At 44.9% G+C, this 25,040-nt stretch overlaps 2 protein-coding genes across 33 annotated transcripts in view; both read right to left on the bottom strand.

Annotated features, from left to right (window-relative positions):
* The window catches only part of LOC138754672 (golgin subfamily A member 6-like protein 22), an 86,826-nt gene extending 72,609 nt beyond the window's left edge, over positions 1-14,217 (bottom strand). For 8 of the 10 annotated variants that reach the window (XM_069919319.1, XM_069919318.1, XM_069919322.1 and 5 more), the window contains exons 1-9: positions 13,441-14,217; positions 12,463-12,489; positions 11,345-12,173; positions 8,050-8,076; positions 6,924-6,950; positions 5,614-5,649; positions 4,482-4,505; positions 2,487-2,510; positions 1,891-1,917 (exon numbers count right to left, since the gene is read on the bottom strand). In XM_069919319.1, coding sequence (XP_069775420.1) covers positions 1,891-1,917; positions 2,487-2,510; positions 4,482-4,505; positions 5,614-5,649; positions 6,924-6,950; positions 8,050-8,076; positions 11,345-11,426 — 247 coding nt within the window. In that variant the 5' untranslated portion in view covers positions 11,427-12,173; positions 12,463-12,489; positions 13,441-14,217. The remainder of the gene's footprint in view (positions 1-1,890; positions 1,918-2,486; positions 2,511-4,481; positions 4,506-5,613; positions 5,650-6,923; positions 6,951-8,049; positions 8,077-11,344; positions 12,174-12,462; positions 12,490-13,440) is intronic. The other 2 variants (XM_069919325.1, XM_069919326.1) reach the window with 2 other exon arrangements.
* A 12-nt stretch (positions 14,218-14,229) lies between these two features.
* LOC138754670 (myosin heavy chain, clone 203-like) overlaps positions 14,230-25,040 on the bottom strand; it is a 132,387-nt gene continuing 121,576 nt past the window's right edge. For 20 of the 23 annotated variants that reach the window (XM_069919295.1, XM_069919294.1, XM_069919292.1 and 17 more), the window contains 6 exons: positions 23,292-23,327; positions 21,575-21,601; positions 21,100-21,126; positions 20,794-20,811; positions 19,821-19,847; positions 16,255-16,612 (listed from right to left, as the gene is read on the bottom strand). In XM_069919295.1, coding sequence (XP_069775396.1) covers positions 16,359-16,612; positions 19,821-19,847; positions 20,794-20,811; positions 21,100-21,126; positions 21,575-21,601; positions 23,292-23,327 — 389 coding nt within the window. In that variant the 3' untranslated portion in view covers positions 16,255-16,358. Of the gene's footprint in view, positions 14,312-16,254; positions 16,613-17,696; positions 17,743-18,336; positions 19,848-20,793; positions 20,812-21,099; positions 21,127-21,574; positions 21,602-23,291; positions 23,328-25,040 lie in introns of those variants that run through there. The other 3 variants (XM_069919315.1, XM_069919314.1, XM_069919316.1) reach the window with 3 other exon arrangements.

Below are 25,040 nucleotides of genomic sequence, written 5' to 3'. Positions count from 1 at the left end.
TTTTTGCAAAGGCACCCAGAGCCTGGACCGTCTGGCTTGAGCAGAGCTCGGGCATTTTAAAGGAGATCTGATTTGAAGTGTTTGTATGTGACCTACACTAAAAAGAAAACCTACCACAATTTATCTCCGTTAAAACACATCTATATACAATATAAAATATAACATAATCCGTCATAATCTGAAATTTATTTTGGACAATCAAAGATTTCATAAAAATTAGAAATTCTCGCTTATTCGAAAAATCGCATGCTGAAATTGTCATTTCACCTCTGTAAAATTTGGGATAAATGAGGATATCTGAAACAATTAGAAATCCTCAGTTATCTGAAATTTCTTTCCTAGCCGAACTGACATTGCAGGTTGAAAAAAGAGTTGGGAATTTGTAAAAATCTCTGAGTAGAATTTTGAGTTTTTGGTGTTGGATTTACCGTGCCCTGAGGTGTTCAAGCTGATGAGAGGCATTGACCGTGTGGGCAGTCAGTGGCCTTTTCCCCGGGCTGAAATGGCCAACACGGGGGAGGGGGGTGGGAAAAGTTTTAAGGTGCTTGGGAGTAAGTTCGGGGGGGGGGGGGTGGAGGGATGTAAGAGGCAAGTTCTTCCTACAGAGAAGGGTGGGTGCAAGGAACGCGCTGCCGGCAACGGCGGTGGAGCCAGGGATGATAGGACCTCTTAAGAGACAATTAGATAGGTTAATGGAACTAGGAGCAGGAGGTGGCCATCCGGCCCGTCGAATCCTGCTGCACCATTCGGCGTTATCAAGCCTGATCTGATGATCGGGTCATCTCCACTCACCCATACCCCTTTTGTAAATAACTCAGTAGGTAAATTCGCAGAGCAGGATAATGCACGGATTGGAAAGATTACGGATAGTTTTCAGTCATCGTTCCACTCCACAGCACGGAAGCAAAAACAATTGAATGCATCCAATTAAATTGATTGAAAGAGTAGCGGTTTGGGCCTTGTATTTTCTTCCAACTAAGTTTGATCCACTCGCTATCACAAAACTTGCGGAATTTTTAGAACTTAATTAAACAAGAATCAAGGAATCAATTTAAACTCGCGAAAAAAGAGGATTTTAGAATGCAATAAAAGTGTCAACTTTAAAATGATGGCTGGAAGGGTAAGGTGGGGGTGGGGTGGTGGGTGTGTGGGGGCTGTGGTGATATGCTATTACACCACTAGGCCACCAGGGGCCACCACCTGACAACCTTGTATATAAAGCCGACTAGAGCTAGGCTCCTCCATTCTGACCTGGACTCGCACAGAGGCAGGACCTCGCTGTATATATTAGTTTATTAAAACTAGCGTTCACTCTGTCTCTTGTGCTTGATGTTGGTCACAGGGGGCTGCATTTGTGGGGCCAGATTCCTTTCTTGTTATCAGACTGGGATGTGACGAGAAGATCCTTATTCGGAAGGATGGTGTGAGACCAACTAACAAGTCCTGAGAGGATCGTCCGGAATGCGTTCGCATATGGGAGCAGTCTAGTACAATGTTCTGGAAAGCCAGAGTTTAACAGCTGAAAATGCGATGATATTGGAGTGAGCACCCCCCCCCCCACCCCACCGTAGCTGGTTTGCTGCTTGTGGCAGTGCCACCGAGGGTCTCGCGCTTTGCAAAGTATCTCCCTGGCTTCAGGCAGTGGCGAATTTGTCTTGCAGCCGGAAAAAGCAACTTCGTGTCATATTACGATGTCAATAAACCGAATCTTGAATTAAAGGTTTGCTTGTGCGGCTGTTTTCATGTTTTTGCTTTGGAGCGACCTCAGGTCCACTACAACACAATTACTTTTATCTTTTAAAAGCGACTTCCCCGTTTTCTCACTCGACCCACAAACACGAGGTTAAAAAAAACCCAATGAAGACTCAACGAATTGAACAGATCACTCACTGCTCGCCTGAAGAAGCTTTTTGCATTCTGTGGAGGGAAGGAATCGGAACGTCAGATGATAATTGATAACATAATTAACACTCTGGAAAGCAAGTGCAGTCATTCAAATATCGGAAGGCTCCTATGGGTCCAAAATATTCATGCGGCGTTTGGTGATCATCATAATTTGACATCGTAATGATGCCATAATCTGCGAGTAATTTCTTGCTGAAATCACTGCCTACATTCTTGCAAATCCTTTGATAATAACATGGTGGGACCATGCCCCGAATTCTGTGCAGAATTAAAGATTGCGCCATTAATTCAATAAAGTTTTCTCAAGTTCGCATCAGTGAGGTGAAGAAAACGTCTCCCACTCTGTCCTAACAACGATACTGTTCAGTGAAATTTTATTATTCTGAGATTATTGTGGCTGATGACCAAATGATTTGGTTGATTTCTGAATGTTCCCTTGAGGGGAGCAATGGCAATGACTCTAAAAATTGTTGTGATATTTAGAGGCGACGTTTCCCGGTTCCCTGACCTGATGGGTCTTTATTGCCCGTCTGCCATACGGACAAAGAACATTTGACTTCCTGCTTAAAGACCAGCCTTACCATTGAATGCCTCCTCTTGGTTTTCTGTGTGGAAAACGAAAGGTAATCATGTTAGAGGCGATCAATACAGAAAAGCAATTTGATCTGTAAAATGCCTCGCAAAAGTTAAGTATTTCACTTTCAAGATGAGCCGACCTGCACAAGAATTCAAAATGTTTGTATCATTTATAGGCATTTTGTATTGTTCTACGAGTGAAGCAGATAACACATCACGGTTGGCGAGGCCGTTAACGCGACACTGTTACAGCGCCAGAGATCGGGACCCGGCGTTCGAATCCCACACTGTCTGGAAGGAGTATGTATGTGTCTGCGTGGGTTCCCCCGCCCCACCCCCGCGAGGTGCTCCGGTTTCCTCCCACTATTCAGAAACCTACCAGGGTTTTTTTTTAAAGTCAATTGGGCGGCACGGGCTCGTGGGATGAAAGGGCCTGTTACCGAGCTGTACGTCTAAATTTAAAACTCATTTTATAAGGCCGCATCTTGTCTTCCACTTTCTCCACCTGTTTTACTGTCGATTGTGGAGAACGAAGGTGACACATTGTTCTCACTTTAAGTAACTCCTATTGGTGATCTGTGATTAGTAAGGGATTGCTTAAAGTGGGAAGGGAAGATTGAAAATTAAGGCTCTAGATAGACCCTATTATTTTGCTTGAGAAAAATTGTTATTGGCCCATTTTCTTTGGAGTTCTGATACCCTGCACATAACGAGTCAATTGAAACAGTGGTTTTCAAACTTTTTCTTTCTACCCACATCCCACCTTAAACCATCCTTTAGTAATCGCAGAGCCCCAATGGTATGGGTGATTGCACAAAGACTGAAGTTGTCGAAATTGAAGGCTTTTATTTGCGAGAGATGGGCGGAATCCCTATGTTGATCGGACTCAAACTGGGGGCAGGCTTTATGGCGGAGAAGGGGAGGGGTCACGAGCCAGCCAGTGAGAGCAGGGTCAACCAGAAAAGATCACGTAATTTACATATGACAAATATGTACAGTAGGGAATACTTAAAGTGGGATGTGCGTGGAAAGAAAAAGATTGAGAACCACTGCTTCAGATGTGGAAAATATCATGACGTGTTTTGTTAATGCATCACCCCATGTCTGGAAGCTAGGGAGTGGGGAAGTGCAAATGGATCTGGGTGTACTTGTTCACCGGTCACTGAAGGCTAGCATGCAGGTTCAGAAAGCTGTGAAGAAGGCAAATGGAATGTTGGCTTTCATAAAGAGGGGATTGGAGTATAGGAACAGAGACGCCCTTCTGCAGTTATATAGGGCCCTGGTGAGACCCCACCTGGAGTATTGCGTCCAGTTCTGGTCTCCAAACTTGAGGAAGGACATACTAGCTATAGAGGGTGTGCAGCGCAGATTTACAAGGTTAGTTCCAGGGATGGCAGGGTTGTCATATGCAGCAAGGCTAGAAAAACTGGACTTGTATCCATTGGAGTTTAGAAGGATGAGGGGGGACATGTTTGAGGTATACAAAATCATCAGGGGGATAGACAAGGTGAAGTCTGATTACTTGTTCCCAATGATGGGGGAGACGAGGACTAGAGAGCATAGTTTAAGAATACAGGGTAGGCCCTTTAGGACGGAGATGAGAAAGCATTTTTTTACCCAGAGAAGTGTGAATCTGTGGAATGCTCTGCCACAGAGGGTGGTAGAGGCGGATTCGCTGACTATGTTCAAAAGAGAGTTAGATAAGACTCTTGTGGGTAATGGAGTTAAGGGTTATGGGGATAAGGCTGGAAAGGGGTACTGATGATCAGCCATGATCTAAAATGGCAGTGCTGGCCCGACGGGCCAAATGGCCTACTCCATCTCCTATTGTCTATTGTCTATTGTCTAAATGGAAGACATTTCCGATATGAAATGATGAACGTAGTCTTTGTAACTCAGTCCAGGTTTAACTTTCTGCACTATTGCTGCATGTGAACACAAGAGACAGGTGTGTTACCAGCGTATTCACGAGCTTTGTATCAAAGCTGTAAGAACTGTACCTGACATGGAAGGTTTTGAATCCCCTGGTATTAAACGAAACATAAAACAAAGTTATATTAGAATCTGAAGCAGAATTTATTGTTTTGGGGCAGCATCACAGGGTGAACATTTCTATAAGGCAACTTAGATAATAAATAGAGCAGAGAAAGAAGGAAGGCAAAGTGAGGCTGCGTCTGTGGTTCATTGTTCGTTCAGAAATCTGATGGCCTAGGGGGAGAAGCTGAGTATCCTTAGGGAACTTGTAATGAAAATAATCTTCACTGGAGAATAAGTATGGTTAATCCTTGTGCTATACTCTGAGAGCAGTTCCTCATCAACACCTCCTTACTCTTCTACACTATTCCCCTTGATATGAAGGCCAACATAGCATTCGCTTTCTTTACTGTTAATCCAACCTGGTGGTTCACTTTTAGGTTATCCTGCATGAACCCCCCCCCCCAGCCCCTTTGCGCTTCTGAATTGTGAATTTTCCCCCTTCCAAATAATAATCTGCCAGTTTATAGCTAGTCTCATCCTCCTTTGCCCCACACGGAAAATGCCCCAAGCTCTGCTAACCTCGCCTCATAAGACTTATTTCATTCCCAATAGCGTGCCATCTTTTCCTCTCCATCCTCACTGACGAGACGTCAAGACCATCTTTCCCATTAGTTGAAAAATCTGCGAGACAATGACTTTTGCAGTTCAGCAAGCCAACATCCTTAAAGCAATCAAGGACGGACGGGGTCTTGACAGCCATGCCAGGATCCCATACATATAAAAATAGATGAAGAATGAGGTTTCGTGCACGTAACATGATTTGCAACGTTTAAATAGATTATTGTGCCGTTCAGGAGTATGTTTGGCCGACTAACAGATTGCACAGCGTCAGAAGAAAGCCCTAGACCAATGGTTCTCAACCTTTCTCTTCCCACCCACATCCCACCTGAAGTAATCCCTAGGCCATCGGTGCTCTGTGATTAGTAAGGGATTACTTCAGGTGGGATGTGGGTGGGAAGGGAAAGGTTGGGAACCACTGCCCCTAGATTCAAGATCATTCAGTCTTAGACATGGTGTTAACAGGTGGAGTACTTGCACATTCATGAACTGAAAACATGTTTGAAGTAAGCAACAATTATTTCCTGCAAATCTCACCGGCTTCTTTAACTTTTGCCTGTAGATTGAGAATTTCTAGAAGCAGAAATGGTTACCACAGAGAATGTCAAGTTAGCATTTCTGTCTTCGTGCAGCTGAAGGCAAAAACACGTGACGGGCAGTAAACAACTCAAGAGGCTGAGGTGGGTCACTGATCACAACGGACAGGGACCTCGTCCTGAGCCGTGACCGGGAAGGATCAGGGGCTTTATACAAAGTCAAAGAGGGAGGGACCACAGGAACAGTCACAGGACAGGGCGGAGCAGCAGCTTGCGAATGTACGAGACGCTGCACAATTAAACTGGGGAGGGGGGGGGGCGTTCAAATATTCCACCACACACCTCTGAGGTGACACAAAGAACACTCGGAACCTCCCCTCAAACCATTGGCGATGGTCAACGGATTCTCAGAAGAGCATTTTCATAAAATGGATACATCCAGGGGAAAGTCCAACCCAAGCCTCGCGACAACCATTCAATATGGGAAGCAAACACTCTTTCGCCAACACTTGTTGGAAGTATTTGCTGGGGGAAGTGGATCCATGTCACCAAATTTGCAATGAAAGTAGCCAGTTGTCATATGAAGTTCATAGTTAAGGCGCATGAAGCAAGAGTTGTGCAAAGTCTGAGATACTTTCCCCAAAATATTTTCCGACGCACGGATGAGCCGATGGTTTGGTATTCGATGGTGGGATCAAAAGTCAGATTGCACAAGGACAACCTGATGAAACAGTTTTCTCCAGTCCTCGGTGCAAAATAAACAGACATACACCCAGACCCCACACACAAACAGACAAAAACACACATGCATCCTTTCATAACACACACACAGAGACAGAAGTCAGATTGTACAAGAACAACCCGTTGAAACAGCGTTCTCCAGTCCTCAATGCAAAAAGACGCAGACACACACCCAGACATAACACATGTACAGACAAGCAGTACATATGCAGGATAAGTATTCCATCCATACAAATAAATAAATAAACATTGTTTCATGACTATTAAGGTAGAAGTTCCATTACTGTCACGTAATACTACATTTAGAATGTAACATTCATGAAATTCCTCATCTACCTTAAGGAAGACAGAGAGTCGCCACTTTGTCCAGTGCCCCTCACAGAAACGGGGCCCCAGCGAGGATCGAACTTGCAGCCCCTGGTTTAGAAGGCCACTGAGCAATATGAGTGTACAAAATGGAACTTTATTCTGTATTGGGGAGATTCCCATTGATTCCATAGATGTAGATTTCCCTTTGCCGTGAGTGGTACATTTCACCGATTAGAATGGCCTTAATGCTGGGCCGCTTACCTGCATTTTGTAGCAGGATCTGTCGCACTAAAAGGCAACCAAACAACTTAAACAACCTTTGAAGTGATATTTTTACTCAAAATATTTTTTGATATAACAAATATATGATATGATATGAAATAACAAGCGCATTAATTTTTTTAGATAGTGACAGGTTAGACATTTCATTCCATCTCAGATCCCTGACTTTCGGCAAATATTCTTGATTTACATTTTGATTTACAGCTTTCTCATAAAGGATCAATATCTCTTGCTTGATTTAAGAATGGCCTCATTACTTAAGAAACTGGAGACAGCATTTGAATCTTCCATTCTCGGACGAGGATTGGGATTCCCTTTATCATCCCATTAATACTCCCTCCATTTGTGAGCGACACTGCTTATTGCAAGTTAAAGTGGTCCATAGAGCACAGATGTCTAAAGTGAAATGAGCTCGTTTTTAACTCTGATGTAAACCCTCGATGTGACCGATGTAATATTGCTGAGGCTTCGTTTGGCCTTGCCCAAGTTTAGAAAAACCTTGGAAAGATATTTTTCAAGCATTATTGGCGATTCTTAAGGTTAAACTAGAACCTTGTCCTTTAACTGCTCTTTTCGGATCATTTCAAGATGATGACGTTTTTATTAACCAACTCAAAGCCGAATTTCATCTTTTACTTCATTGATAGCCAGACGTGCAATTTTGATACACGGAAAGGTAATACTCCACCTATCCATGCACAATGGTTAAATTATATTATGTCTAGTTGAAGTTTAGAAAAAAATTAGATATGGCCATTAAAGATTTAAATACTAATTTCGTAAAGACACGGTGCCTTTTTATGGACCATGACCACAATCTGAAGTTTTAGGGTTGCTGTTTTCAGGTTGTCATCAGGTGATATCCACTCGTTAGTTGTTTTTCAACCTTGTATAATTGCCGGGGCTTTGAATTTATGGGTTTTTTTCCTTGTCATCTGTATTTTGTTACAGAATTGTACTGTTTAATTTTTGTATTATTGTAAACTTTAATAAAAAAACTAAAAAAGATAAAGAAATGAAATAAAGTTTGCTTTATTTTGCAAAGCCATCAGAAAGTTCCACATAACACACGATAAATGGACATGTCTCATTCCTTTCCTCTTACTTGTTTTTTGGAGGAGATCTTTGCATTCTTAAAAAAAATACAATAATTACATATATATATATGTGTATCACAATAAAGTGAAATGAAGCCAAAATTGTACGTTTCTGAGATTGTAATAACTCGATCTTTGAGCGGAATTAATCCAAAATATTCTCCAGATGCTCGTAATCTGAAACCAGGAAAAGAATCCCGGAAAATCCCTAACAGGTAAGGCCACAGGAAGAAAAGGGGAGTTGATATTTCGGGTGGAACTGGAAAACGGGGAAAAAAACACCCCTGCTGTTCATCTAGGAGTGAAAGCGATGGTGGGATGGCAGTGGAAAGAAAAGCGAGATTGTTTGTCCTCGTGGATAGGCAGAGGTGAACAGAAGGTAAACCCTTCAAAGAATCCGCAGACTGACACAGTAGAATGAGAGAAGGAAAGGATCTCCTACAAACAGGAAGGTACTCCCACGTCTGTGAAATGGAAGCCGTTCCTTTCCAGAAATTGTTAATTTCAGTACTTGTGAGGGCGATAAAAGTTCCCAGTGAAAAAATAAATACTACGGGATTTCTGAAGATTAGGCTGGACTTTGCAAATATGTAGAAGGTCTAAGACAGAGCGGTCGGGCTGGGAAGAGGACGGTGAATGGAAGTGACAATTCTCAGTAAGAGCAGGAATGTGTTATTATCTGTGAGTTACACTATCCATGTTCTTGTCAAGGTTGCCAAAGATACATTTTGCAGGAATTAGGATGTGGTACTCAATCTTTTTCTTTCTACTCACACGCCACCTTAAGTGATCACTTGGTTAATATCTCTTCTTTATGTGCCCGCCACTCTCTCCTACAATTTAAAGTAGTCCATAGGGCTCCAAATTATCTCGTTTTTATGTGGACGTGTCTCCTCGTTGTGATAAATGCGACAATGGAGATGCTTCTTTAATACATATTGGATCGAAGTGTAAGTTTCTCTGCAACTTTTAAAGTTAATTCTAAATCAAATCCCTTCGAGGCTCTGATAGCTCAGTCTTGTGAACCATGGGTCGTGAGTTCATTCCTCGCTGGGGCCTCATTCCTGTGCTGGACAAAGTGGGGACCCTCTGTCTTCCTTACGGTGGACAAAATTAACGAGCTTCATGTTCGTTACATTCTAAACGTAGGTTCACATGACAAGAATGGAACCTTTAACTACTTTATTTAGAATCGTTGGAGAGAGTGTCATAACTCTAACGGCATCTGATTAGCGTGCATTAGCTTTTAGGCTCGGCAGGTGGTGTTGCTCAGACGGAGGGACGTTTCCCCGCCTATTCACGCTCAATGGCCACGTGAGGTCAAGTCGTGTTTAATCGTAGAGAAAGATTCGATGCTCAATTTCCGATGTGACTGTAAACTTTCAAAGACAGTTGGGACCCTTTTGAAGTTACTTTTTGAATTTTTGATTTGTTATGAACTGCTAACTAATGTGGTAATTTATCACACTGATAAGAATTCTGTTCTCCTTTTTTTTGGCCAGAAGGCTTCCGTCTTGGTCGTGCGTTTAGATTTTCATTTTTATTATAATAAAATATCAATACAATATAATCTATTTGATTAAAACGTGGGGATCCTTGGATGAAATTTTATGATTTAAGTGTAACGTATCCTTTTGACTTTTAACATCTATCATGTGTACTCTGCATTTTTGGATGTGAAATTTCAAAGTTAATTAAAATATTTAAAAAGAATCCCTTACTAACCGCAGAGCGCCTGTGGCATCCTATACCATGGGTTCTCCCTGGTTAATAGGGGATTACTTAAGGCGGTATATGAGTGGCGAAAAGAAGGGTTAGAACCACTGAATTAGGGGCTATGTTCAGGAGACCACGTTGAAAGAAAAATAGATTTTTTTTTAACCCAATATAAGTTCCACGAATCTCCAAAGGAATAGTCGTCAACAGGTTTGAAACGGACACAGGATCTGGTCCAAATAGGTGCAAAGGACACAGACATTACTTGGTCGTTTAATTAGAAGATGCTTGTTGCACCAATAGGTGCAAAGGACACAGACATTACTTGGTCGTTTAATTAGAAGATGCTTGTTGCACCAATAGGTGCAAAGGACACAGACATTACTTGGTCGTTTAATTAGAAGATGCTTGTTGCACCAATAGGTGCAAAGGACACAGACATTACTTGGTCGTTTAATTAGAAGATGCTTGTTGCACCAATAGGTGCAAAGGACACAGACATTACTTGGTCGTTTAATTAGAAGATGCTTGTTGCACCTCATATATTTTCACTCCAAGCTGCACCGTGGCTGCACAATCCTCCGATTCCGAGATCGATTTCAAAAATGCACATCGGCCACAATATTCTCGAGCGGAGGCGGCTGAACTTGCTCAAGAGAAGAGCCGTATACGATAAACTTCAGGTGTTTGATGGCCCGAAGACATGACAAAATATTACATACACGTTGTTACAAATATTTTACGTCAATATTAAAAAAAATATGCGTACGTAATATTTATTCATGTATGCAGTTTACAAACAGATCATTTGAATTCGTTACAATAATCAAAAGTTACACATACCGTGTAATAGTTAGGTTTTGTGGACTAATTTTTAAAGGAAAATTTACTGGGTCAACTATTGCACTGTTGTTGACCACGGTAAGTACCTACGTCGTTCAAGGCGTCGGGAGTTCGGATGGGCGGGTGGCCAGGACTGGGTGTTAGGTCCGAGCTCGGGGGGACCGGAGCTTCTGTGGGGGGGGGGGGGGGCCGGTAGGGCCGAGGTGAGAGTCCGCATTCAGGGCATCGGGAGCTTGGATGGGCCAAACATTTTCAATCGCAAGCCACGCCCACTATATCTACCGCTGTGAGCACCGGCTCGTACCATTCCTGTCTTAGCAGCGTCGTCAGCCGCACATAAGGGGCCAAAGGGCCGCACGTGGCTCGAGGGCCGCCCTGGTTTATGGTATGACGCGCCCTTCTGACCAGAGACGTCTCTTTAAATTGTCTATCACAAGGCCAGCCAGAGTTATGCGAATCGTCTATCATCTAGAACTTAATGTTAACATCCCCCGGGAGACGCAGAATAATTTCAGTCCATTTCCCCGTACCTGATGTTCTGAATCCCGAAAAGATCCAAAACGACTAGCAAAGTCTCGGATATGGGGAAACGTCCCGTATTCACGACACTTGCTGCTTCCCTGACCACGTCTGATTTAACTGGTGGTCAAAAGGCGTCAGGTACAGTGATTCATAACGTTTAAATGGTTATTCGGTCGCACAAATCGATTCTGTCTAAATCGAGAATATCGTCATACTTTTTACCTAGATATCGTTCCCATATCGGTGCTCCTAATACAATTAAAAAATAAACGATGTCAAAATGATTCTGTTTGATAAATAACATTATTCGGCCATTTCTGCTCTGACAGAAAAGTATTGATGAGAACCTAATATCTATCTATCTATCTATCTATATATATATCTATCTATATATATACGACGCCAATTTTGCCGACCCTCATTTGCATGGGGCGGCGTGCGGTCAGCGCCAGCGATCAGGGCCGGGGTTCGAGTCCCGCGCTCTCTGCAAGGAGTTGGTACGTTCTCCTCGTGTCCCCGGGGAAGGGCTGCAGTTTCCGCCCACCCTTCCTTCTGGGGGGAGGGGGGGGGTGAGGTTGTAGGTTAATGGGGTGAAAGGGCCTGTAACCGTGCTGAATGTCTAAAAAGAAATAGCTTGATATTATTTATTTGAACGCCTGTGAACTGGCCGGACAAAGCTTTAACTTTCACCGACCTTTCGCACTTCAAAGGGATTCAAGGTTTCATGGAAAAATGAGCACGCGTCCAAATCTTCCTCCGAGCTCCCGCAGCCGGGTAGCGGGGTTTGTCCCCGTAGGGATAATTCCACAGAAATGTATTAAGTCACAAAAACCTGCATACTCCCCGTGTCTGTGTGGGTTTACTCCCAACGTACGGGGGGGTGGGGGGTGTTGTACGCCGATGGGGTGTAACTGGGCAGCACGTGGGCTGAAAGGCCTGTTACGTCTAAAGTTAAAAAAAATCTAAAACAATAAAATCGCGTTCAAACGAGAATAAAACCATGGAAGTTTTTTGGACACTTTCCTGACCGTCTTCTGCGGACGTTGCAATTCTGAAAGGAAGAACGAAACGGAAACAGGAGATAACGGCAAGTTCAGCGACTCATGGCCCCTCTCATCAGAAAAATGCGCCCCATCGGTGAAAACGGGCGCCGTCGGGGGACTTTGGCAGCAGCCGTCTGAATAAAAGGGGGAAAAACGCACGTCGAGAAGCGGGAATGTAACTCACGAACCGATTCCACGGTTGTTCCGAAGTGGAAATTAGGCATTTATAAATAATAAACCAAAATCGATTTTTATACTAACATCGTTAGGTATAAATGAAAGATATATTTGCTTTACCTGTAATTTTCACAGCCAAATAGTTCCCTGAAAACAGGAGTGGTGCAAGTACTCAGCAAAAAGGAACATTCCAGAAGCGTCGTGCTTAAAAAATCCCATCAATTAAACGATTTGATGCCGAGCATCAGGGCGGGGGCCGGGTTTACACAGTAGAGAAAGCAGCGAATGTAACGGGCCCCGCGTTATCAGGGGGCTCCGCCGTTTAGGTGCTTGAACACGTTCGTTTTCATCTCTGTGAAGCGGCGGTGAGAGGCCGTGTTAATGACTCTGTGTAAAGTTGATCATTGGCTAAACTCGCTAACCATAACTTTAAGTGGGGCTATTTACACAGACGATTTCCGGCAGCCCGTGGGGGCGACTCAATGCGCGAGCAATGGCCGCCTTCGTTACCCATAATCCCCTCACGCAGTTGGAGCCGCTCTGCCCGGGGAAACACGGAGCGGTTCCAGCTACGTGGGGGGATTATGGGTAACGAAGGAGCCCATTGATCCCGACACCGCCGTAAGTAAGGTTTGTTTTAACTAAATGTGCAAGTAAGCTATAACAGGGGAGGAGGAAGGGAAGGGAGGGGAGAGGAGGAGGAGCGGGAAGGGGAGGGGGAGGAGAGGGGAGGGGGAGGAGAGGGGAGGGGGAGGAGAGGGGAGGGGGAGGGGGAGGGAGAGGGGAGGAAGGGAAGGGGAGGAGGAGGAGGGGAAGGGCAGAGAGGTGAGGGGAGGGGAAGGGAGGGGATGGGAGCGGAGGGGAGGGGAGCGGAAGGGGAGAGGAGGGGAGGGGAAGGGGAGGGGGGATTTTGGATTCTTAAAAATATGCCACATGCCTTCTTTCTCTGTATACCTTTATTCAATATGCATGTGTGGATGTGGTTTTAAATTTCTTAAATAAATGTTGTTTAAAAAAAAACTTTCAAAGTGAAATTTCAACCTGCAGGAATGCAGTTGCTTAAATTCTGGTCTTCCGTCTCCAGGCGTACGGATTTACCTGCACGTTTAATGGCCGGGTCCTTACCTTCTTGTCCTGAAAGAACAAGGGAAATACGTGCATCTGACCGGCATAAATTAGTTTTGACGGGATGTTTCATTCAATGATGTGAATCTGGACCCCACCGTGTTCTAGCCCGACCCCTCATCGCGCTGGCTGCCCCCTATGTTACCGTTGGCCCTTGATCACCCCCCCCACGAACTTACGACCATTCGCTAGAATGAAAGGGTATTGAACTGAAAAATATAGACCATCTAAAAATATAACAGTTTAAATTTAAGCATGAATCCAAATAGAAAATTAATCACAACTTTAACACAAGTACAAACTTCTTCAATGAAATGAGATCCATAAAGGTGAAAACACGTGTCACCACGTAACCCCACCATTTCGTTCGGGCGCCTGCCAACATTTTGTTCGTCCTTGGTCGGAGGGCTTAAGCCCGAAACATTGGTTCGGTATCGTTGGCCCTGCCACATAAGTGACGCCGTTTGGCCAGCTGAGCTTACCCAGTGTTTCTGCAGACCTTCGCGCTTTACTTAATCACGACGTTGAATTCAAGCTGGAGGTCCCATTCAAGGCGAACCGCATCAGTGCCGAGGGCGCGATGAGAACGGGGTATCGGAGCGGAAGTTGGCCGCTCAGCCCGTAGAGCCTGCCCCGCCATTCCCTCATCAACTGATCCGTTGTCCCACTCAGCTCCACTCCTTTGCCTTCTCCCCGTAAACCTTGATAATTAACGATCCATTTCTGGGTGAAACGCTCCCAAACGACCTGGCCTCCACAGACGTTCACAATTCCTGAGCCCTTCCACCCTGTGCAGACTGCGCTGGGGTTGAACGATGGTGTACGATCTCCATAGATTCTCCGTCTGATTCAGTGCATCAAGGAGAAAGTCAGAGCTGGAACCAGACTGGGCGCTGGTAAAACTTCAACTAACTGTCTCCCTCGCTCCCTCCCTTCAACTGTCTCTGTCTCCCTCACACCCTCCCCCTCTCTCTGATATTCTCTCTCTCTCTCTCTCCTTTGCCCTCTCTCCCTCTCTCTCTCCCTCCCTACCCACTCTCTCCGTCTCTCTCCCTCTCTGACCCTGCCATTCTCTCTCTCTCCCTCCCTCTCTCTATCCCTCCCTCTCTCTCTCTCCCTCTCACTCTCTCTCCTTCCCTTCCCCCCTCTCCCTCTCTCTCCTTCCCTTCCCCTCTCTCCCTCTCCCTCCCTCCCTTCCCCTCTCTCTGTCTCTTCCATTCTCTCTCCTTTAACACGGCCTTAATGAAATCACATGCGTTGAGTTTGGCGGGAGTTTGGTCTACAGCACAATACGTTCGTCCACTTTTATTAGAGACCTGGCACAGGAGAGAGTCACTGTTTTCAGATACAACACTAACAACTGCAACAATAAGTTATCTGGTCAGGAAACAAGGGATGTGTAATTATTCATAATTAATTAATTAAGGGGGAATACCAAAGTCTTTGTGGGAGAGGTTTCGCAGTCAAGTCTGAGCTAGTATTTCATCTCACTTTTGTCCCGCTGGAATATTGAACGTTTGCAACTGCCCTGTGTGAGCTTGTGCAGGGGTGGTGAATTTCATCAACATATATGCCAGAGGGAGAGGGGGCAAGAGAGAGAAAGAGGGAGGGAGAGAGAGTGAGAGAGAGAGAGAGAGAGAGAGAGAGAGGGGGAGAGAGAGAGAGAGAGAGAGAGAGAGAGAGAGAGAGAGAGAGGGGGGGGGGAGAAAGGGAGAGAGAGGTGGGAGAGAGAGGGGAGGGGGAGGGGGAGAGAGAGAGAGGGTAGAGGCAGAGAGAGAGGGAGAGAGAGAGGTAGAGAGAGTGGGAGAGGGAGAGAGGGGAGGGAGAGAGAGAGGAAGAGAGAGAGAAGGGATGGTAGAGTGAGAGGGAGAGAGAGGGTTGGGAGAGAGAGATAGAGAGAGAATGGCAGAGACAGAGAGAGGGGAGGGAGAGAGGGGAGGGTGAGGGAGAGAGAGAGGGAGAGAGAGAGGTGGAGGGAGAGAGAGGGAGGGAGAGAGAGAGAGGGAGAGAGAGAGAGAGGGAGAGAGAGGGTGGGAGGGAGAGAGATAGAGAGAGAATGGCAGAGACAGAGGGAGGGAGAGAGAGGAGGGAGGGAGAGAGGGGAGGGAGAGATGGGAGATGGAGCGAGGGAGAAATGGGAGATGGAGCGAGAGAGAGAGGGAGGTGAGGAGAGAGAGAAGGGGAGGGAGAGTGAAGGAGAGAGATAGAGAATGGCAGAGACAGAGAGGGGGAGGGAGAGGAGGGAGGGAGAGAGAGAATGGAAGAGACAGAGAGAGGGGGAGGAAGGGAGAGAGAGGGAGAGAGGGGGGAGGGAAGGAGAGAGAGGGAGAAGGAGAGAAAGGGAGGGATAGAAAGGGAGGGAGGGTTAGAGAGGGAGAGAGAAGGGAGTAGAGAGGGAGAGAGAGGGAGGGATAGAGAGGGAGGGAGAGAGAGAGAGAATGGCAGGGACAGAGAGAGAGGGTGAGAGTGGGTAGGGAGGGAGAGAGAGAGGGAGAGAGGGGGAGGTAGAGAGAGAATGGCAGAGAGAGGGGAGGGAGCGAAGGAGACAGAGATAGAGAGATAGAGAGGGGAGAGAGAATGTCAGAGAGAGGGAAAGAGAGGGAGGGAGGGAGACGGAGAGAGAGAGAGAGAGAGAGAGATAAAGGGGGAGAAAATCTCTCTCTTTCTCTCTCTCTCTCTCTCTCTCTCACACACACACACACACACACACACACACACACACACACACACACACACACACACACACACACACACACACACACACACACACACGCGCGCGCTGCGCACACACATACACACACACACACACACACACACACACACACACACACACACACACACAGGTCAGTGCAACACCATGGGCCGAAGGGCCTGTCCTGTGCTGTAATTTTCTATGATGCCACACCTTTCCTCAGTCCGAAAGATGATGGCCTACTGGTGGAAACTTTTAACCCGGGCGAAACCTCGCGATTTGGCGACCCACATCGACCTCTACCTTTCTGCATGTTTCTGAAATTTGAGCGACAACATTTAAACGAAAGAGACTTCAAGCCCAAAACACAGAGCGAGGGGAAAAGGTGAAACAGCGAGAAATCCATTGATTTGGCCGAGTTTTCGTGTACCGGATTCAGCTTCGACTTCAGTTCTGAAAAATGACCACAACATTTTCCCATATTTGTAAGTAACTGCAATTATATCACAACATACTTCATTTTTACATCGATTTATTGGAAAGGAACATGCACGTAAAAAGAAAGGGATGTTAAAAATTGAAGGCAGTGCTTTTGAAATGGTTAGCTTAGGTGCTGTAATCGATGATGATCAAACAGACGAACGGCGGCTTACTATCACCAATCTGCCATCCCCCAGTATAAACTATTACAGAGTCGGCAACCCGGGTTTGAATCCCGCTCTGTCTGTCGGGAGTTTGCACGTTTTCCCCCTGGGGACTACGGTTTCCTCCCACCCTAGTAATTTGATGGTGTATTGGGGTGGCACGGGCTCGTGGGTCGGAAGGGCTGTATGTATGTCTGAATTTAAATGTCAACATTGGTTGTCTAATGATTCTTTGTTCGTCTTCCATCATCAGTGAGACCTTTAGGTTGCTAGATGAAAGGATTTGCATTCCACTGATGATTATTATTCCGTAACCTCCCCCAGAGAAGCCATAACACTGGACAACGGAAAATTTGCCTCCTGAATATTTTTGGGTGTATTCTTGGGACTGTTGATCAAAAACCACCTTCGAAGTTTCCTATCATCAACTGATTTTTAGATCTAATCTATTTTGGTGATTTCCCGTCCTATTTTAAGTCTACTTCAAGCGCACAAAACCACGAGGAGAGAGAATTCATTTCCTGCGTTCGCACTTGGATGCCTTCCCCGCTGCTCTCGGCGCTGTCAGTGACGAACACGGCGAGAAGTCTCACCAGGGCACTGCGACCCTGGTAAAGCGGTTTCAGGGCAACTGGAATCCATCGGCACCTGCCGACTATTGTTGGACACTGACAGGAGGGGCATCAGATGTTGAGTACAAACGAAAATCTGTGGCAACACATTTTTAGGCCGGTTGAATTGATGCAATGTTTCAGCATTAATCACGCTAAATTCAATAGAAGTTAATTTAATGTATCCCCAACTTCCCACGTGATACAGCAAATCTGAAATGATCTTTGTGTTCTGCTGCAAGTTGTCCAAAGTAATCCCTAGTTTGTTTTCAGGAAGCGAACCTTTGAGGGAAGAATTGTTGTCCAGTATAATTGGTTTGCACACAATCTTTAAGAAAAATGACATGCACAATGGTTAAACAACAATATATTTCCAAATTACCGTTAATTTCCATCGTCTTTTCAATTGAAGGAATAAAAATATTAGTCAGCTAGTGATTTGACATTTTGGCAGCGCACAAGAGAACTTCACTGGCACATTGGGGTCTGCATTTCAATGACCAATTTGTGATGTATTATCACTTGCTGTTCTGTGATTGACATTTGTACATTTTTTGCCGGACCCCTTAATGCTGCCTCAACATTCATCCGGAAAAACTTATGGATGCTTCACCTGATGTTTCAGTACAGTCGCTAACTCACATATCGTAGTCACGTACCTCCAGGCAAAAAGCCTTGTAAAATGTAATGGACAACATGGGCAAAACTCTCTCCACCATCGAGGACATCTGCGGGAAACGGCTGCCATCGGAGAACAGCAGCGATAGTCAAGGATCCACGCCACCCAGCACGCACTCTGTTCTCGCTTCTGCCATCACGAAAGAGGTGTCGGGGCCACAAGACTCGCACCCACCAGGTTCGGGAACAGCTGCTCCCCTCTCCACCATCAGAATCCTCAAGGACAAACTCAACCAGGGACTCGTTTAACGACTCTGACGTGTACTTTATTGATTTTTTCCCCTCTCTCTGGATTGTACAGTCAATTTGTTTACATTTCTTTATCTGTTTTCGTGTGTGCACTGTGTACAGTTTTGTTTGCACTGCCAATAAGTGGCAATTTTGCCTGGCCTGCAGGGAAAAGGAATCTCAAGGTTGTTTGTGATGTAAGTATATAAATCTGAAATCTGATATCTATTTTCAATCAAAAACGTTTCCTCACAATGTCTTGTTTAAATATAACGTCCATCAAGCATTTGTCATCAATAAATAATAAAATCTGAGAACTAACTTGTAGAATTAACGGGACATCTCCACCAGTAAAAAGGTGGTCTTATTGCCTGCCATTAGCGAAATAGTTTTTTTGTACCCATGTTAGAACTACAATATAATGTTAATACTTTAAAGATATACAGAGAAAAATAAGAAATAGGAGCAGGAGTTGGTTATTTGGCCCATCAAACCCTGCTCTGCCATTCAATGTGATCATGGCTGATCTTATGATGGGCTCATCTCCACACTCCTGCCATTTCTCCATATCCCTTAATTCCCCCACTACGTAAAAATTTACCCAACCTTGTCTTAAATATATTTACTGGGGTCGTCGCCACTGCTTCAACGGGCAGCGAATTCCACACCCTCTGGGAAAAGCAGTTCCTCCTCATCTCGGTCCTAAATCTACTTCCCTGGATCTTCAGAACCAGGACCAGAATTTATTGTCACGAACAAGTCACGAAATTCGTTATTTTGCGACAGCATCATGGTGCAAACATTTCGAAAAACCGCCTTACAAATATAAGTAAATAAATAGTGCAGGAAAGGTCAAAGTGAGGCTGTGTCTGGGGTTCATTGTCTGTTCAGGAATGTGATGGCGGAGAGGAAGAAGCCACCCTTGTGCCACTGGAGGATCGTCTTCAGGCTCCTGCACCTTTCCCCTGATAGTAGCAGAGTGAAGAGGGCAAGGCCTGTGGGGGGGGGGGCGTGTTGGACCTTGAGGATAGAGGCTGCATTCTTGAGACCCCACCTCGTGTAGACGCACTCGATGGAGTGAAGTCTCGTGCCCGTGATGTCACCGAGTTAACAATCCTCTGCAGTTTCTTCTTGTTCTGAATGTTGGCGCCTCCGTATCAGACTGACACACCTTGATTTTCTTTCAATATCAATATGCTCTTAGTTTAGGTCAGGGGGTCGTCAAACGTTTTCTTTCCACTCACACATCACCTTACATAATCCCTTACGAACCACAGGCCACGGAAGCCATCCTGTGCCATAGGTGCTCTGTGGATAGTAAGGGATTACTTAATGTGGTGTGTGAGTGGATAAAATATGGATGAGAACCACTGGTTTAAGTAATCAATAAATATTCCTTTAAAACTGAGATCTTAAGCATCGATTCTGCAGATTTTTGTCCGTGGATGAAAAATGAAAAAGATTAGTTCCATAAACACTACAAATATTTTCATACATTACCGAGTTTTATTTGTAGAGTTTCGTTTCCTGAAAGGAGGAAAAAAGGTTCAAATTTTTGGTTTGTATCTCAGTAACACTGTAGGGTACTTACCCAATTGAACGTGCCAGTGAGTTTAAAAATGTGAAGCTCTGATGAAAGATGAAATTCCGGGGAATGGATCCAAAGAAGAACGAGGTGAGAATGGACTAACTGGAAGGCAGAACATGTCTCAATTCCATTGCTTCTTGTTATCAGCTGGAGCTTGTTTGGTAGAACAAGACTATTAACCATTGGGTGAGAGACACGACCCTGATTAACCAATCCCAAGAGAATTCGAAGGAATATGCACTTATATGGAGCAGTCTGCTCAAATGTTCTAGACACCTAGGTTCCCGAAGGTAGAAAAGATATGATTTTTAAGCCAGCAGGAGACTTAATGCTCGTGTCACGGCTTCTTGCCGTAACAGAGTTCTCACGCTTTGCAAAGTGATTACAAAAATCTGCACAGCTGCATTCGTGTTTGCTTTCAAGCAAACAGAGTTCCACTTTAACAGTGGGAACTCCATGGTTGGGACAAAGGGGGCCACCACGTTAAAGATTTGGAGTTTTGGTCCAGGAGATGTAAGTTCATTCCCAGTGCAACAGCTGGGATATTTGTATTCAAATAGTTATTCCAACCTCTATTCCTCCTACCACAATTGTAACTAAAAACAAAAGCTGCAAGATTATTTTTTTTTAAAAAAAGGCGCATTATTGGTTCAATTCCTGGGGTGAAGAAGGGCCAGAATATTTCGGACTCACGACCGATTCTGTCATTCATGGTGATTCGAGTTAGGCACCAACGTTCACATTGTGTGATCGAGCGGAGAAAAGTATTCTTGGTGATGAAATGAGAGGTGTAGCAAAAATGCAAAACGTCCAGAACTTCTGCGCGCCATTTGAAAACACTTCCTAATATTTTTCTTCTGTAAATAGTTTTAAAAAAAATCTTACCCGCTTTGAGTGCTTGCGCTGAAGAAATCAACCAAAATAACCAATTAAGTAAGTAATCGGGGGAACGGTGGAGAATCCATTGCGCTGCGCCACACCCAGTACAGTCTGGATGGGCCGGACGGACCGGAAATGCACAGCGCATATCACAAAATATTTAAACAGCAATTTTCATTTCTTCCCTTAATTCGCAGAAACTGATTCTCGCGCTTAGTTACTTTATATAAAACTATTTGCCCCGCCCAATGAATTTGCTCGTTCCAGGACTTGAACTTGGAGATACTTTCACTCATGGAAATCCATGCTCACCATTGATTGAACACTGCTTGTGTTGATCTGACAATAAAGTTAACGTGTTTAATAATGATAATGTTTAGAAGAGTCAGGAAACACTTTAAACATGCGACATGGCCGTCTAACTTCACGGATGTCAAGAGGATCGAGATATTTCTCATGGAGTGAAACACGGGAGAGAGAGAGAGAGAGAGAGCGGGGGAGAGAGAGGGGTGGGGGGAGGCAGACAGGGCTTGATGAAAGGAGTGAAACATGAAAAATTGAAGACGCCGTGATTAGAGTAAAAAGGCAGAAATGCTGGAGGATCTTATCATATCCAATGGACACCTTTCATCTGTTGGTCCGGACTGATGAAGGGCTCAGGGCCGAAACGTCGGTGAAGTATCTTTACCTCCTGTGGACGCTGCGAGCCCGGCCGAGATCCTCCCGCGTCTCTGTGCTTTTTACGTTTCGACAGTAACTTAATAACTTAAATTTGTATGTAACTTACCTTCGTTCTTTTTCCCCAATTGAATTTCTATGAACAAATGGTGCAAATGATATACGAGTTACTCCAGATCAATATTTGGATTAAAGCATTGAACTTCTTCACGTCTCTTTTCAGGTCAAGGTTCTTCAGAGCGAATCATCAGACCTTAACAGTAGAAGGGGTTTTGGGAAGATTTTTCCCTTATGCTTCAGTGGTTTGTCCTTGTTTTACACAGAAAAGTGATTGCTTTGCCTCGTCGATCAAAAATCCCAATTCAGAAGCTGTATGTCAAGACGACCCTCCCCCTCTACTGCAGGCGCAGCCAACTTTCCCCGAATAGTTGTTATCTCACTAATTTGCTGTAAAATTAAAATGTTTTGCCCGAGAACTGAATTGTTTTAGCTGTCTGAAATATGCATGAAAAACATTGAGATGATTCATGCCTTGAGGCAGTCGGACCCCACCTTTCTCACAAAATGCAGTTGCTCGCCATCCAGGGCACGCGATTCCCCTCTTCCCTGCCAAGTCGCGAGTTTCCCTGGTTTGCCCTGCTCCACTGGTCGGCTCCTGACTCCTCCTTTCTTCCCCATCAAGGCAGTCCTGCCACTAGCCTGCCCCCAGTTCGAGTCCAGGTCAGTGTGAGTGACCCACACAGGGACGCTGCCCGTCTCTCGCAAATAAAAGCCTTCAGTCTCGGCCACTTCAGACTTTGTGAAATTGATTGCGCATCATCCTTCCATTCAGACAAAGAGCAAAATATTGAAGCCCGATAAGCATTCACTTATTCACGGCCATTAAGAAAGCTCGACGTATCCATTCATCCTATTAAATTACCGCCAACGTTCCTTACCCCAAAATAACGGCTTGTTTTTATTTCCTATCGGGCTGTCATTCCTCGTTATAATTTCCACTTTAGAGCATTCCAATCGCCCGGGGATTTCTCACAGGCTGATGTTCGTGGCTTTTAGATAATGGAAATAGTGGATATTTTTTAAAGGGCAACAACGTGAATGAACTGATTCTCCCCACGGACCTCATGTTGACGAGGAGAAGAAAATTAAGGACATGAAGGTTCTTGGGAGAGTTGGACGGGTTGACCAAACGGTTTTGTCAAACAATTGCAGAGGTATTCAGGAGCACAGATTTCCACAGTCACAAGATCTCAGGAACAGAAGGAACCCACTCGGCCCATCGAGTCTGCACTAAACTATGCACCAATTACCAGCCTTTTCCCCATATCCCTTGATACCCTGACTAAGGAGATACTGGTCCATTTCCCGTTTAAATTCTCCCCGTGATCTGGCCTCCACTGCTTTGTGCGACAGGGAGTTCCACAGATCCGCGACCCTCTGACTAAAGAAGTTCTTCCTCCTCTCAGTTTTGATTGGACAACTTCTAATTTTAAGACTGTGACCCCTTGTCCTCGACTCTCCCACTCTTATCCGCATTCACTCTGTTAAAATCTCTCAATATTCAAAATGTCTCTAGGAGACTCTCCCCCCTCTCCTAGACTCCAACGTCCGCAAACCAAGAGCTGGCAAACGCTCCCTGTACTCCAGCCCCTCATATTCCAGGAATCATCCTGGTAAATCTCCTCTGCCCGCTTTCCAACAACAGTACGTCTTTTCTAAGAGAGGGGCCCCCCGAACCGTACACAGTTACTCCAAATGGGGTCTCACCAGTGCCCAATAGAGCCTCAGCCCATGATGCCAGAGCAAGAATATTCTTGGCCCATTACCTGCATCTTGCAGACTTGATCGCAGCGTTTCCAACTCTACAGAAAACGGAAAGAATAAAAAACCATCGCGAAACATTTAGTCTAGATGCTATTTGAAAATGTTAAACAAGTTTTCCACCTATCATTTAAGTTTTGTGCAATAAAACATCCGGGATCTCAAGGTTCTAAGTGTGCAAAAAAAATTTGCAGGAACATGCCCGATTCTGTCTGGGTTTGTTCTTCACTCCTGACTTCCCAGAATGCCGTGTGGCAGGGAAACCCCTCTATGAATGCTCCGTGCAGGCAGCCGGTCATACAGCCCTTTCACTGCCGCACGGCATTCTGGAGGGAAGCTCCGCCATTGCTTTTTCCCAACGCTGTTTAAATTGTGCTCTATGGAACAACCAACTTTCCCACCCTGTTTAAAACTTGCCTGCCATCGCTATTTATTGCTAACACTTTCCCACGGTTCCTACGGGTTTATATAGGTCAGCACAACTCGAGCGAATACAATCCTAGACGATTTAATCTTTCATCATAAGTCAACCCCTTCATCCCAGGGATCAACCTAGTAAACCTCCTCTGGACCATCTCCAAAGCCAGTATATCCTTCCTCAAATATGGAGACCAGAACTGGACACAGTACTCCAGGCGCAGTCTCACCAATACCTTATACAGTTGCAACATTACCTCTCTACTCCTGAATTCAATTCCTCTAGCGATGAAGGCCAACATTCCATTTGCCTTCTTAATAACCTGCTGCACATGCAACCTAACGTTTTGCGACTCATGCACAAGCACTCCCAAGTCCCTCTGCACAACAGCATGCTGTAGTTTTTCCACCCTTTAAATAATATTCAGCTCTTTTATTTTTCCTGCCAAAGTGGATAACCTCACACTTACTAACATTGTACTCCATCTGCCAGACCTTTGCCCACTCATCCATCTGGACAGAATGGATGCAGATGGGATGTTTCCAATGATGGGAAAATCCAGAACCCAGGGCCATGGTTTGAGGATAATAGGCAAACCATTTAGGACCGAGATGAGGAGGAATTTCTTTACCCAGAGGGTGGTGAATCTGTGGAATTCATTGCCACAGAGGGCAGTAGAGGCAGGTTATTTGAATATATTTAAGAGGGAATTAGATATATTTCTTCAGTATAAGGATATTAAAGGTTACGGAGAGAAGGCGGGGACGGGGTACTGAACTTTAAGATCAGCCATAATCTTGTTGAATGGTGGAGCAGGCTTGAAGGGTCGAATGACCTACTCCTGCTCCTATCTTCTATGTTTCTATGTTAACTATATCCCCCTCCAGACTCTCTACATCCTCATTACAATTTGCTCTTCCACTCAATTTGGTGTCATCCGCAAACTTGGCTGCACCACATTTTGTCCCCTCCTCCATGTCATCAATGTAAATGATGAACAGTTGTGGGCCTAACACTGACCCCTGCGGCACCCCACTTACCACTCTCTGCCAACCTGAAAAACACCCATTTATCCCGACTCTCTGCCTCCTGTCAGTCAACCAATTTTTAATCCAGGCCAATATACTTCCCCGGACTCCACTTTCCTGTAACTTACTGATAAGTCTCTTGTGCGGCACCTTATCAAACACTTCCTGGAAATCCAAATATACATCAACCTGTTCCCCTCTATTCACCACACCTATTATATCCTCAAAGAATCCTAACAAGTTTGTCAAACAAGATCTTCCCTTTCTAAAACCATGCTGTTTCTGCCTGATTGAACCCTTACGTTCCA

Source organism: Narcine bancroftii, chromosome 2 (genome assembly GCF_036971445.1).
Source record: "Narcine bancroftii isolate sNarBan1 chromosome 2, sNarBan1.hap1, whole genome shotgun sequence".
Classification (NCBI taxonomy): domain Eukaryota; kingdom Metazoa; phylum Chordata; class Chondrichthyes; order Torpediniformes; family Narcinidae; genus Narcine; species Narcine bancroftii.
Note: the sequence above shows the minus strand (reverse complement) of the source record. Positions and strands in the feature narration are given on the sequence as shown.